The sequence below is a fragment of the Tasmannia lanceolata genome, unplaced genomic scaffold (assembly GCF_043159265.1).
Source record: "Tasmannia lanceolata isolate RefF3 unplaced genomic scaffold, GAP_Taslan_0.1 ptg000011l, whole genome shotgun sequence".
Classification (NCBI taxonomy): domain Eukaryota; kingdom Viridiplantae; phylum Streptophyta; class Magnoliopsida; order Canellales; family Winteraceae; genus Tasmannia; species Tasmannia lanceolata.
This window is the reverse complement of record NW_027518688.1, coordinates 20,544,149-20,558,731: the sequence shown is the minus strand read 5'-3', so window position 1 is coordinate 20,558,731 and position 14,583 is coordinate 20,544,149. Positions and strand designations below refer to the sequence as shown.

Here is a 14,583-nt window from a genome sequence, read left to right as displayed (position 1 = left end):
TGGTATCAGAGCTCAGGGCGTGGTAATCCCGGTTTGCCTCCAAGGGTAAAAATGTCCCTTGGGGAGTATCTCGGAAACCCTGGTGTACTATCTCGGAAATATAAAAGGGATGTGGGTGGGTTATAAAGGAATGGGCACCCTCCCTCTAAAGGCTAGCTTTTAGGTGTGAGCTCTACCCGGTTAAATCCCCTACAAATGGTATCAGAACGACACATCATGGGTTTTGGAGTAATTGGTTGTTTCGCATGGTAGCCAAACATCCTGAGTTCAAACCTCCTGGATAGCAAAAATCCACATGAAATGGCCAAACCCAAAAGAAGAAGCCACGTGCCACATGTAAGCCAAACCTAAAAAGAGGGTCCACACATGAGGGGGGAGTGTTAAAAGTAAAAAAGATTAAATAACGCCTCCTCAACAGCTTAAGCTTCTGTAGTAATTGGTTGTTTCACAAATAGCTCTGATACAGTGTGAAACAACTAATGATGCAAAAAGCTTCTAGCTGTGAGATTTGGTGTTATACTGTTCCTTAATTATTTACACTTCAACACAGCCTATTTACATTGTGGCCAACAAATGAATGGATTGGATCATCTAGCCCAACTGTGCTTTCTAAAAAATACTGGACTTCACGCTCGGGCGCGCGCACACACACACATAAAGTCTCCTTTATCATATGCATGGGATGTCCGGACAAAGGCCAAGTTGGTCGCCTCGTGGCCTTGAGAGGTTCTACAAGATCAACGGTCCAGATTGTACTTTTCCACAACCTAGAAATAATCGTTACTATTAATCCTGTCTTGTGCATAGTGTTGACATATCTTGAAGGCTCCCGTAGAAATCCAGCCGTTGGATTCGATAGATACCCAGTATCTGAAATGGACAGTTTAATTATTTCACTAAAGCATGCTTTGTTTTCGACTTTCGAGTGAAACAAGTGCTGCTTTTACGGTAATTACTAGACTAATCGTTCATATTATTAGCCTAGTTATTGTATGCCCGTCTTTTATAAAGATTGTGATATGACCCATTTGGCATAATTGTTTGTACCTTTCTCACGATCTACATGTATAAATATACAAGGAAAGCTAGTGAAAATTTGCACCCAAGTAGATACACTTAGGAGCTGAAGCTACCCCCATGGCAGGACAATGGCATCCTGTTCTTGTACTAACTCTTTGTCTATCCATAATCGCCTTGGGAGCCGCACACAGGGAAGTTCCGTCGATTTTTGTATTTGGAGACTCGACGGCCGACGTCGGTACCAACAATTTCTTGGCAAGGACAAAGGCGAAGGCCAATTTCCCTTTCAACGGCATTGATTTTCCCGACGCAATACCAACTGGGAGGTTTAGCAATGGCTTAAACAGTGCCGATTTTGTGGGTAAGTAATAAAGGGTATAATGGTAAAAAAGAGAGGTTTTGGAATGGGGTTTTGATGCATTAAGTGGACCCATCTTTGTTCAATCTGCACATTCCAATTAGTCGAGGCGTTGGGACCCTTACCAATTTATAGGGTTCCCATTGCTATTTTCATGACTAAGCTAGCTCATTTTTTCTGCTTTTTGTGAAACAACCCATTATTCCAAAAGCTTAAGCTGGAGATGGTGTTATTTAATTGTTTATATATATATTTTTGAGTCTGGGCACCTTACGGCTATGTGCCTAGGGTCCCAATATTCTGAGCGCTCTAAGGATTAAGCCCAAATCCTATAGGAAGCGGCCCCACTTCCACACTCGCTCAGGGATTAAATTGGTTAGAATGGGCGAGCCATCATTGTCTTTGTATATCTTTTTTTTGAAAAGGGCAACAGAATATATATATATATATATATATATATATATATATATATATATATATATATATAGAGAGAGAGAGAGAGAGAGAAAGAGAGAGAGAGAGAGAGAGAGAGAGAGAGAGAGAGAGAGAGAGAGAGAGAGAGAGAGAGAACATTTCCTACACACTTGTGTAGGTAAGTTACCTACACACTACCTTAAAATACAGTAGGGGCCCACATTGTTTGGGTGATCCAAACAATTCATTTGAATGGTCCTCACATAGATAGGGTGTCCACAAAAAATCAGATCCATAGGAACAAAGATAATACATGACTTTGTATATCTAACGTGGAATATAATCTCATATTCCAATCTAATCTCTTTGGGCCGTCAATTCAAAGTGTAGGCGCCAAAATGATCTCGTGATGTGAAAGGGTAAGAAGTTCTGCTCGTCAAAAAACTAAATAAAGTTGACTTTAACTTATCCTTGGTTTTCTTATCAATGTTCTCCAACAGAGTCCCAAAAACATCCTTTGGCCCGGTTTAGTATTATTCTATAGGGGCTGCATGGTGGCTGCTGCCCAGCCCGTTGGAGGTAAAGGAATTTGAGTGGATGTTGAGGAATGGCTTGTTGGAAAATGAAGGGTCGCCTTCATGAAGCTCACTCTCCCGGGTATCCCCGGTCAAAGAGATAAATGACTTTCTTTATTAGAGTAGTCCCCTGGAAGTCGCAACTGGCTCAATTGATAAGGAACAACTTCATCCAGGCCTGAACATAATTATTTCCTCCGCCAACCCCATGGACCCGGTGTTATTACATATTTTTTGAACTAACAGAAGCTATTGAAAATTCCAACCATCCACTTTAGGAGGAACACTCTCGTGTTCTTGTGTGCTTTCCTGACCACTGGTAAGAAACAGATTTACCGGGAGCAAGCCCATAGTAGTCTTTTGAATCCTTAATCGAAAAATCAGAATGCTCGATGTAAACAACATTTGTAAAAGGAACCTTGGAAAAAGCAGATGCATCATCTGTCTGAGCATCAGACCTCATGGGTTATGACAAATTCCTAGGGGGGAGGGCTTAACTGTCTCATTTCTTATGTTATATGGATCATAAGAATGTGCTTAAATTGTCCATTTCACCATCACCCTCTACCACCTCCTTTTGAAGCCGGCTTGGGTTGCAGAAAAATCTTGTCCAGAATATAAAGAAGGAGGGGGGTTCCTTGTATGTCTGTCAAAGAGGCGAGGCAACAATCTTCTTCTCCAGCAAAAAACTGGAAACTTGAAGAAGAGGCAATATAGGTGAGGTGGACCTTTTTGGACAAATGGTAGGGGAATCCGTTATCGTTTTTGTCATACCTTGGTAATACCTCAGAAGGCGTTTGCTATTGGAGGAGACTCGTAGGGGGCGCCGTATCACGCCCTTATTTATTAGGTTAGTATCCCCTAAACGTAAGGGCTTTTTGGGAGGATGAGAGGAGGCGCGGCAGGGATCTTTGTTGATCTGCCTCTCTCTGATTCAGTTGTTCCACAGTAGAAGTAGAAGTTGGCTTATCCAAGGTTATAAATTTCGACCGAAATCCAAAATTTCGAATCTAAACTTATCATATAAGAATATTTGATTTCAATCTCTTTAATATTCTCCTGCGTTCAACTAATATTATCATGAAATACAAGGCAATCTTCAATGAGGTCTTATCCATAGAAAAAAAATTTCCACAATAAAAGAGACTCAAATTTGACAATCTTGTTTTGTGACACTCTGCAGATTGTTTCATCATAGATAAAAAAAAATAAAATCACATCCATTGAATGATCCTAACCCTATGATGACAAGTAGACATTGACCATTGATCAATTCAATTCAGTCTTCAAAAGCTTTCAATCCGACGGTTGGGGTCTTTCAATTGGTGGGATTTTTTTGGGCCATGGCCTATCCTTTATAACATCTACCAGTTGATTAATATTTTCCTTCCATAGTCATAATAAACTTGAAGTTGATTTGTGCATGGTTATCAGCCAGATTGATGGGGTTTAGGAGGAGCCCACCACCTTTCCTCTCTCTTTCAAACGAATCTTTCATAGATCATCTCTACATTGGAATGAACTTTGCTTCTGCAGGATCAGGAATTCTCGACTCTACTGGAAATATTACATTTGTAAGCGTCTCTTCTAGTGCCTAACTCATCTCCTTAGCCTTATTTCTTATCTAAATTCTTTCTGTTAGCACTAAAACCAATTGCCGAATTACTTCACAAGGGGGAGGTGATTCCCATGGCGATGCAGATCCAACAATTTTCGACCGTCTATTCCAATCTTACATATCGGTTGGGAACACCAGGGACCAACCGTTTCCTCTCCAGGGCTCTCTTCCTCATCAGCGTCGGAAGCAACGACATCTTTGAATTTTTCGGGATCCCTACTGGGCCCAAAAACGCTACTGCGTTCCTCACCTCAGTGATCGCTAAATACGACGATCACTTGACTGTAAGCTCTCTCTCTCTCTCTCTCTCTCTCTCTCTCTCTCTCTCTCTCTCTCTCTCTCTCTCTCTCTCTCTCTCTCTCTCTCAGTGGGGGGAGCCTAGGCATAGGACTAGGCCGGACCCAACCAGGTATGGGACATGTTTAAAGGGCCTAGCCGCCAAAAGCTCCAGAGCTAATGGAAGTGACCCCGCCTAGGTATGGGACTAGGTGGGACCCACCATACCTAGGCAGGCCCCCACTGAGGACCTTAACACACTCTGTCTCTTAGCATGATGCATCAGATTGTAATTAGAGGATGAGAATTATTTTCAATAGATCATCCTTCTTCTCGTTATAATGGAGACGATAAATTTACCCCCTATTTACAAGAAATATGCCTTAATTAATGCCAAATAGTTTCTTTGCACTTTAAAACTCTACGTGCAACCAAACAGAGTATTTTGCTGACATGACAGCCAAAACCAAAAACCCGGGATGTTGGGCAACCAAACAGACCCTTATAGGCCCTGTTTGTTTTGGATGATGAGAATTGATTTTGAGTAAAAAACTGGTTATTGGACTCAAAATCAATTCTCAGCATCCAAAACAAACAGGGCCTTAAATGGGGTGGTCATGGTTAAATAGGAGGCAAATTTATCATCACCCTTTTATAATTGTTTCATAAATTAACAATCTTTATATATGGCAGAATATGTACATCCTTGGAGCAAGGAAATTCGGTATAATAGCTGCCCCGCCAATTGGGTTTTGTCCTTCTCAAAGAAGTAGAAACGCTACTGATCCTTTGAACAAAATGGCCAGACTGTATTACTCTTCCCTTAGAACACTCCTACAAACACTCAGCTCAGAACTACCAGGGATGAAGTACTCACTTGGAAATGCATATAAGATGGTTATCAATTTCATGGACGATCCAATGGCCTTTGGTAAGTATTCTGCTATATACATACATACATATACGCAAATGTACACATGAACACCGAGTAAAAGTGTCAAACGCACTAGGGGATGACCCGAGGTAGAAAATGAGGCAAATATAGAGATGATCACACAGATGCATTGTATTAGCGTGCTTCTACTCTTTTATAGAAGTCATGCTCATGTTAAAGAAGGCATGATCGTGGAGAAAAAAAGCTGTTGTCTTTATTCATGAGTTGGCTGGTCTGACATGCGATTCTACTCTTTTATAGAACTCATGCTCATGTTAAAGAAGGCATGTCATGGAGACAAAAGCTGTTGTCTTTATTCATGAGTTGGCTCGTCTGACATGCGATGGCTGGTCTGACGCTGTCTGACATGCATCAGACCAGCCGAGAAATGCCTTTTATAGACCTAGGCAAATCCCTAATAACAATAGGCTACTAATATCCGCACAACCATGTTTTGATGATGGGATGACATTTTGTTTACGCTTATCTGAGTGGCTGTTTAGAGTTTTTTTTGGAATTGTAATAGCCTTTTGACAATTGTTTAAAACTTGAAAAACAAGGTGAGTTTGTCCCATTATCAGGAACATGTTTGAGTTGATATCAGTCCCCTAAAAGCAGTCTTTAAAAAAAAAATATATATATTATATACCCTTTGGTACATGGCAATGCTATGAGGGCTGTTTGGGCCAGGCCCCATTGGACCACCTCACCAAAGCGCATTTATAATGGCACAGAAAAATATAAAATTAAAGGAATTATAAATGTACTTTCGTAGCTGGGGCTTCTTTTTTTTTTGTTTGTGCAAAGGCGCCCTTCAGTTTAGAATTCCTTTTATTAGAAACCTATAATTAAACACTACCTTGGTTTGATTTTCAAGGGTTTAAGGAGATCATGTCTGCATGCTGTGGTAGTGGTGAATTCAATGGCGAAAACATATGCACAACAAATGCTAGCCTATGCACAAATCGCCGTGAATATTTGTTTTGGGACCTCTTCCACCCTACACAGGCTGCTTCCAAGTTGGCTGCTAAAACTCTTCATAGTGGTTCTACAGCCTTCGTCAGCCCAATAAATTTCAAGCAGTTGGCCGATGATCATAGCTAAGAGGCACTTGCTTCGACATCTCTGCAACTGGTCTAGAGAATGGAATCCTAAATTATCATTTATTATCTTTGTATTTGTATGCAATTTGGAATGGAGGAGTTCCATTGCTAAAGCTTTCCACATTATTGTAAGCCAATCCTGGTTAATCCTTGGACATTGTTCATGTTTTAGTATATAATAAAAGGATTAATGAAGAACAAAAGTTGTTAGTTTAATTACTAGTGCTATAAGTGAAGTTTTTCATATGATGGGTCTCCACGGATGGCCCCATGAATGAGAAAATTCACCAATTCATTGTTGAGAATATCCGCTGGGCAATCCGATCCGATCGTGCACAAATTAAACGAAAAAGATAAAAGTAAACAAACAAGCCACAAGATGAACACCAATATTTTACGTCGGTCGGCCAAGCTTACTCCACGGGCGAGAAACACGATCTTCCACTATGAGAAAACAATATACAAGGATTACAATGAATTAATCACAAACCCGCAACCCTTTCCTTGCTTCTCAAATCCAAGACCGTACAAGAGTAACCCAAGAGAAAACCCCAAGAGGAAACCTAGAGAAAACACCAAAAGAAGATCCCAAGAAAGAACGCTTTCTTTCTTCTTTCTTTCTCTCTCCTCTCTCTCTCTCCTTTGAGGCAGCTGACACACCCCAAAACCTTCCACTCTTGCTTTTCTACAACCCAAGAGAACAACACTTCTCTTTTTATAGTTTAGTTTTCCCCAAAAGCTAAAAATAGAAATTTCTATTTTTTTGCCTTTGCCTTCCCACCCAAGCAACCACCGTGGGTGGGAAATAAGGCAACTTTCCCAACAATCTCCACCTTGGCTTATTTCCCAGCCATCTGAAGATTTTTCGTTTTTGTCGACGCCGGTCTGCTGTTGCAGCAAACCACCATTGCCTTCCGAAGTACCAGCTACACACCCTCGAATCACCTTGACTCATCCCAATTTGATCAACACGGCCAATGCACATGTGTATCTGTTAACCCGTTGGCTTACCTAGTCAATCTTGGAGAGGGATCTCGATCCATCCTCCCCAACGGAGGTACCGTCATCCTCTCACGCTTGCCATCATTTTCCTTCAACGCCTTAGCCAAGCCCTGTTGAACTAGGATGTCCTTCACCCTCATCTGCCATAGAGTGAAACTACCCTTTCCGTCAAATCTGTCGATGTTGAACTGAGTAGAACTTGATTTTACCGCCATTTCATATTACTTTGCACTTCTCGGTGTAGCGCTCCACCTCGAACAAGAATATTTCTTGGACAATCTTTCTACCCCAAAAAATCGCTCTAACCGTGATCCAACTACAACACCCACGATTACTCCACCCGCCCTCGACGATCGCTCCACCTGAGCTCTGATATCACTTGTTGAGAAAATCCGCTGGGCAATCCGATCCGATCGTGCACAAATTAAACGGAAAGATAAAAGTAAACAAACAGGCCACAAGATGAACATCAATATTTTACGTGGTTCGGCCAAGCCTACTCCAAGGGCGAGAAACACGATCTTCCACTATGAGAAAACAATATACAAGGATTACAATGGATTAATCACAAACCCACAAACCCGCAACCCTTTCCTTGCTTCTCAAATCCAAGACCGTACAAGAGTAACCCAAGAGAAAACCCCAAGAGGAAACCTAGAGAAAACACCAAAAGAAGATCCCAAGAAAGAACGCTTTCTTTCTTCTTTCTTTCTCTCTCCTCTCTCTCTCTCCTTTGAGGCAGCTGACACACCCCAAAACCTTCCACTCTTGCTTTTCTACAACCCAAGAGAACAACACTTATCTTTTTATAGTTTAGTTTTCCCCAAAAGCTAAAAATAGAAATTTCTATTTTTTTGCCTTTGCCTTCCCACCCAAGCAACCACCGTGGGTGGGAAATAAGGCAACTTTCCCAACAATCTCCACCTTGGCTTATTTCCCAGCCATCTGAAGATTTTTCGTTTTTGTCGACGCCGGTCTGCTGTTGCAGCAAACCACCATTGCCTTCCGAAGTACCAGCTACACACCCTCGAATCACCTTGACTCATCCCAATTTGATCAACACGGCCAATGCACATGTGTATCTGTTAACCCGTTGGCTTACCTAGTCAACCTTGGAGAGGGATCTCGATCCATCCTCCCCAACGGAGGTACCGTCATCCTCTCACGCTTGCCATCATTTTCCTTCAACGCCTTAGCCAAGCCCTGTTGAACTAGGATGTCCTTCACCCTCATCTGCCATAGAGTGAAACTACCCTTTCCGTCAAATCTGTCGATGTTGAACTGAGTAGAACTTGATTTTACCGCCATTTCATATTACTTTGCACTTCTCGGTGTAGCGCTCCACCTCGAACAAGAATATTTCTTGGACAATCTTTCTACCCCAAAAAATCGCTCTAACCGTGATCCAACTACAACACCCACGATTACTCCACCCGCCCTCGACGATCGCTCCACCTGAGCTCTGATATCACTTGTTGAGAAAATCCGCTGGGCAATCCGATCCGATCGTGCACAAATTAAACGGAAAGATAAAAGTAAACAAACAGGCCACAAGATGAACATCAATATTTTACGTGGTTCGGCCAAGCCTACTCCAAGGGCGAGAAACACGATCTTCCACTATGAGAAAACAATATACAAGGATTACAATGGATTAATCACAAACCCACAAACCCGCAACCCTTTCCTTGCTTCTCAAATCCAAGACCGTACAAGAGTAACCCAAGAGAAAACCCCAGAGGAAACCTAGAGAAAACACCAAAAGAAGATCCCAAGAAAGAATGCTCTCTCTCTCTCTCTCTCTCTCTCTCTCTCTCTCCTTTGAGGCAGCCGACACACCCCAAAACCTTCCACTCTTGCGTTTCCACAACCCAAGAGAACAACACTTATCTTTTTATAGTTTAGTTTTCCCCAAAAGCTAAAAATAGAAATTTCTATTTTTTTCCCTTTGCCTTTCCACCCAAGCAACCACCGTGGGTGGGAAATAAGGCAACTTTCCCAATAGTCATGTTTGGCAACTATGAAACCTTTTTCCATAGTCATGTTTGGCAACTATGAAACCTTTTTCCATCGCGAATGTTAGTCTATCAAGTGGTAAGAGATGGGTAAGAAAGGTGGGAGAAGAAGAGACCAAAGTGAGCATGAATGAGGATAGGGCTAAAAAAGAGGGAAAAATTGTTTTTGAGTGGAGTTTCTTCCCCGTAGATTTTTTGTTAGTGCATTTAAAAAAAATGCTTTTAAAATTAATATTTTTGGTCTTTTATAGGAAAAAATTATTTGGATATAGTAGTAAATAATTTGATTTTCTATACGAAAGGTCATGGGTTCAAGTGTCATGAGAATTCCTTTTTGTGTTATTTGTCTCTTCATTATGGGTTGATGAGAAATCTCATCCAATAGTTGGAATTTATGCTCTTTCTCCAACAGTTTTCCCACTCCAATTGCGCTCTCTCTAATTTTATCCCCATTATTTTCAAGTGTCCTTGCTAACTTTGTCCATACCAATATTAATCTTTTTACTTATTTTAGGCGCTTGATTCATATTAATCAATAGATTTTAGTCGCATATTTTGCAAGAGTGTGTCAGGCATTATATCCTAAGGGCAGAGATTCTATGAACTATCTGCATTTTATTTTCTGATAAAATTCCGTTAGTGAAGGAATCTACTGTAAAGACAACACCTTAATTGGTGTGTCTTTTTCTTTAATTTTATTATTATCATACTTTATTCCTCTCATCACCGCCATTTTGAAATCCGTTCACCGCTTTAGAGGCTATTTCGACAACATTTTTAGCCTTTTCTTGCCCTCTCCTCATCCAGTCCCCTCTCAGGTCTCTCCCTTCACAAGCCTCCCTCACCATTGAGTAAGCTAATGTCCACTGAAAAAAATTCATGGTTGCCAAACATGGACTAAAAGCTCAGTTTCTATCGACATAAAATTTACTTACTTTTCTACTAAAAAATGGATATAAAATTTGTATTACGCCCTTTTCAAGTAGAAAGAAACAAATTCAAGCCCAATTTGGGTTGCATGAATTTTTTAGGAAAAGTGTGGATAAGGAAAACTTTTTTGAATTTCATGTTTTCCATTGTTGGATTACACATTTAAAAAAAAATGTAACTTGAACCACCCAATTTCAAGTTTTATTTACATAGACCTTCAATTTATAATGATACCCTCTAAACAAGCCATGACCATATCATAACCCTCTAAATTGTAGAAACAAAAAATATTACAACGAAATTTCTTGCAATCCAAATAGGGCCTAATTGAACCGGCTAAACATTTGATCAATATCTTGTGAAGGAACAACTAGAACAAAAAGAGGTAAATATTAACAACGGAAATGGGTCATTGTTGCATAATGATGTCAGTTGGACAATCATATCCGTCCATTTGATGAGCTTTAAATTAATGGCTAGAAAGAATAATGGTCAAAACTCCCTATTATGGGTGCACATGCCAAAAATTAACACCTAACTTTTTCGTTATTTGGAGCATAGTTAGCAAAGCATGATTCGGCAAAAAAACGGAACGGCAAAAATTCGAGTTTAATACGGTACCGGTTCAAGAAAAACGTTCTAAAAAAACGGAAACACAAGAAAATGAGTTTAGAATTTTGTCACTAAACATGGTGGGGTGAAATTGGAAAGTTGGCCAAAAAATGTGTTTAAAACGTTTAAAATGCATTTTTAAACGTGTTTAAAACGTTTGCCTAAAAAATGGAGTTTTGTTTTATTGTAAAAGTTTTAAACCAGTGTTAAACGGCACACCAATGAAATGTGGCTTTTTCAAAGAGGATAGTGTTCCTACGCAGCTGCGCAGGGAGCTTCCTGCGCAGCAGTGGCTTAAAAAGCAGCCGATTGGTTCGTATATGGGTTCACCTTTGCGGCGTCCACAAAAAGCGACCAATCGGTGGCTTTTTAAGCCACTCCTGCGCAAGGAGCTCCCTTCGCAGCTGCGCAAGAACACTCTTCTCTTTTTCAAAACGCCGTTTAAAACGGAGTTTTGCTAAATATGATTGGGAGAGCCCCCAGTTCTTTGAAAATTTATCACAGGGTTGTCACCTAGGACAGGCATAGGACCCACGATTGACTACGAAAATAGATGGTCTACAATCTCAAATATGTTTGCGACATGGGGTTTGAAGGGATTAGGCACTGATTCTACCCGGTAAATACCTGTCTCTAATTAAATAATAAAAGATAAGATGAATTCGGCACATTATCAAAACATGGTAGTGCCAATATCAGTATACTTTTTGGAATGCCTCCAAGAATCCCTCATCCTCATAGGTCAAGGTCATATCAAGTAAGTATCTCAAATCTGTCTCCATTTCTTGAAGTGAAATTTACAACAAGAGACAGTTGTATGGAGGCAAATGCTAAAGATGTTGCTCATCCTTTGAGAGCGCCTAGTCCAACATAAACCCTATTCCACAAAAGAGTTCGTTTGAGATTGTGACAACCGATTATAAGCCTTCTAACCGATTATTGGAGTAAAAAATAATGTAATTTTGAGTCCCATAATCAGCTGAGGGGCTCACAATCGGTTGTCATAATCTCAAACGAACAGGGCTTTAAGATTATGACAATCGATTATCAGGTCAAACTGATTATTGGACTAAAGTTTAAACTTAATTTTAAGTCTAATAATCTGGTTGGCAATCACAATCGGTTGTCATAATCTTAAACGAACAGTGCATGAATGGATTACTCCTGGAACCCCTCACTTCAAGCTGAGCTTTGATAGGATGTCAATGGATCTACTTCGGATCCAATCCAATTATGTCTTGGTCAAAATCCGTTCAAATCCCTTATAGGTTGGGCGCTCTTCGGAAATTACTTTCTTAGTCTTAGTATAGGATCTGATCCATGTCAAATCCGATTGTCTATACTATGTCCTACAATCCTACCTGGATTGAGAATCAGTAATAGAACCAGAAAGCCTTCATGTACCTCAAGCTCCTAACCCGCACGCACCTACTCATAGCACCTTACCAGCTGAAACTGAACTTGCTAAAAGACCCATTCCCACTTGACGAAACAAGGATTTTATAATCCTAGATTTCCTCAAAATCCTCGATGCGAGACGATAGAAGATAGAGATCATCTATAGTTTTCTGATTCACCCCCCCCCCCCCTTTCTCTCGTCGAGCGAGCGAGTAGGATATCGTCCCCTGTTTCTAGTTTTTAGAAATCTCAAGATGGGGGAGAGATTTCTAAAACCTAGATTTCTTAATTAAAATATAGGATTCTAAAGAGAAGTGAATCAGACAGTTTCCTTCTTCTCTTGTTCCCTATCTAGGATTTTGAGGAAATCCAAGATTATAAGGGGACATTTGGTTTTGCGGATTTTAGAATCTTGGATTTCCTCTAAACTGTAGACAGAAGATGAGAGAAGAAAGAGACCAGCCATCATTTTATGATTTCTCGCCTGTCATTCCGACAGCAAGAGAGCAGGAGATCATCCCATGTTTCCAGGTTTCAGAAATCTCTGGATGGGCGAGAGATTTCTAAAAGCTGGATTTCTTACTTAAAATCCAAGAAACGTTGTTAGGACAGCATACGACAACTTGATCATTAAAAAAAAACGATGCTTATTTCTCTTTAATATATCAAAAAAAAATGTTGTCTTATTTCTCTTTAATATATCTGGTCAGGGTCCTGCCTAAGGGTGGCAAAATCAACCGAACCGAACCGATTCCGAACTGAAACCGAACTGAAAATTCAGTTTCGGCTTGGTTAAACCAAACCGATTCAAATTTCGGTTCGGTAGAACCAAACCGATGATTGGTTCGGTTCGGATTCGGTTTCAGTTCGGTTTGGTTCGGTTTGGACAATGATAAATGTGCCCCTTTTCATAGGAAAATGATAAATATGCCCCTTTTCATCGGTTCGGTTCGATTTGGTTTGGAGTGTTTCGGTTTCGGTTTCGGTTCGATTCGGTTTAGTTCAGAGGTAAGCATGTTCGGTTCGGTTTCGGTTTGGGGGTAAAACCGAACCGTTGCCACCCTTAGTTCTGCTTAACCCCAGCTTCAAGGTCTCCACCTCGAAGCCAAGAAAGTGACTTAGCTCTCCCAAGTCTTTCATCTCAAAACAAATATATAGCTCCTCCCTTAGCTTTGCAACCTCAGCATCATTGTTGCCGGTAACTATCATGTCGTCGACGTAAAGAAACACAATGACAAGCAAGCCTTTGTCTTTCTTCACAAATAAACTAGAATCGAAGTTAGAGCAAAAAACCGCAAAATTGCAAGTATTTAGCAATCTTACCATACCATGCCCTTGGAGCTTGCTTCAACCCATAAAGAAATTTCTTGAGCTTGCAAACATGAGTTGGATGATCACTTGAATTGTAACCTGACGATTGCTCCATGTAGATGTCTTTGTCAATCTCACCATACAAAAATGCATTTTTCACATCAAGTTGAGACAATTTACAACCATGACAAGTGGCGAATGAAATTACAACTCGAACGGAAGTCATCTTGACAATGGGACTAAAGGTCTTCTCATAATCCTCTCCATACTTTTGAGAAAACCCTCTAGCCACCAACCTTGCTTTGAACCTATCCACACTCCCATCCGCTTTCCGCTTCAATTTGTACACCCATTTACATGTAACCGGGTTCACATCATTAGGCTTAGGAACAAGATCCCAAGTCTCATTTTTCACAAGTGCATTCATCTCTTCATCCATGGGATCCTTGTATTCTATCACCCCTTTTGCTTCATCAAAGCAAGAAGGCTCATTGTCATCAAATGGACTAGAAAGAAAACAAGAATAAGTGCTCACCATGTTCTCATCCCAATACCGTGCCGGCTTGACAATCTTTCTTTTGGATCTTCTAAGATGTGATGCACTACAGTCATCTTCATTAGTTTCTTCATTTTGCTCACCATCTTGATCATGACATGCAACACCACTCCCCCTATCACCTTGCTCCCCTATCGGCATAGAAGAAAAAGACCCAAATTCCATTGGAGCATTTGGTGTCAAAGGCAAGTTCATTGTTGCTTGAGGCTCAACCTCAACAAAGATGTGCTCACCTACACCCACGTCATTAGTGGAACCACCATCCAAACCATAATAGGAAGAGACTTCATCAAGCACAACATCTCTTGAAACAATGGACATGTGGGTTGTAGGATCCATACACTTCCAACATTTCTTCCTTTCATCATACCCAATGAAAATACACTTCTTCGCCTTAGCATCCAACTTGGTTCTCCTTTTATCCTGCACATGCACATAGCAAATTGAACCAAAAACTTAGA

At 40.6% G+C, this 14,583-nt stretch overlaps 1 protein-coding gene across 1 annotated transcript; it reads left to right on the top strand.

Moving 5' to 3' along the window:
- Positions 1–1,137: 1,137 nt before the first annotated feature.
- On the top strand, positions 1,138–6,299 carry LOC143885993 (GDSL esterase/lipase At5g55050-like). Its single transcript, XM_077390011.1, has 4 exons — positions 1,138–1,381; positions 4,010–4,269; positions 4,955–5,192; positions 6,073–6,299. Exons 1-4 carry the CDS (start codon positions 1,138–1,140, stop codon positions 6,297–6,299), a joined length of 969 nt encoding a protein of 322 aa, XP_077246126.1.
- Positions 6,300–14,583: the final 8,284 nt, after the last annotated feature.

Excerpts from the sequence above, each read along its gene's own strand:
- LOC143885993 (XM_077390011.1), top strand. The coding sequence starts at position 1,138 with ATGGCAGGACAATGGCATCCTGTTCTTGTACTAACTCTTTGTCTATCC. Across the intron at positions 4,270-4,954 it reads AATACGACGATCACTTGACT|AATATGTACATCCTTGGAGC; the intron begins GTAAGCTCTCTC and ends TATATATGGCAG. Across the intron at positions 5,193-6,072 it reads GGACGATCCAATGGCCTTTG|GGTTTAAGGAGATCATGTCT; the intron begins GTAAGTATTCTG and ends TTGATTTTCAAG.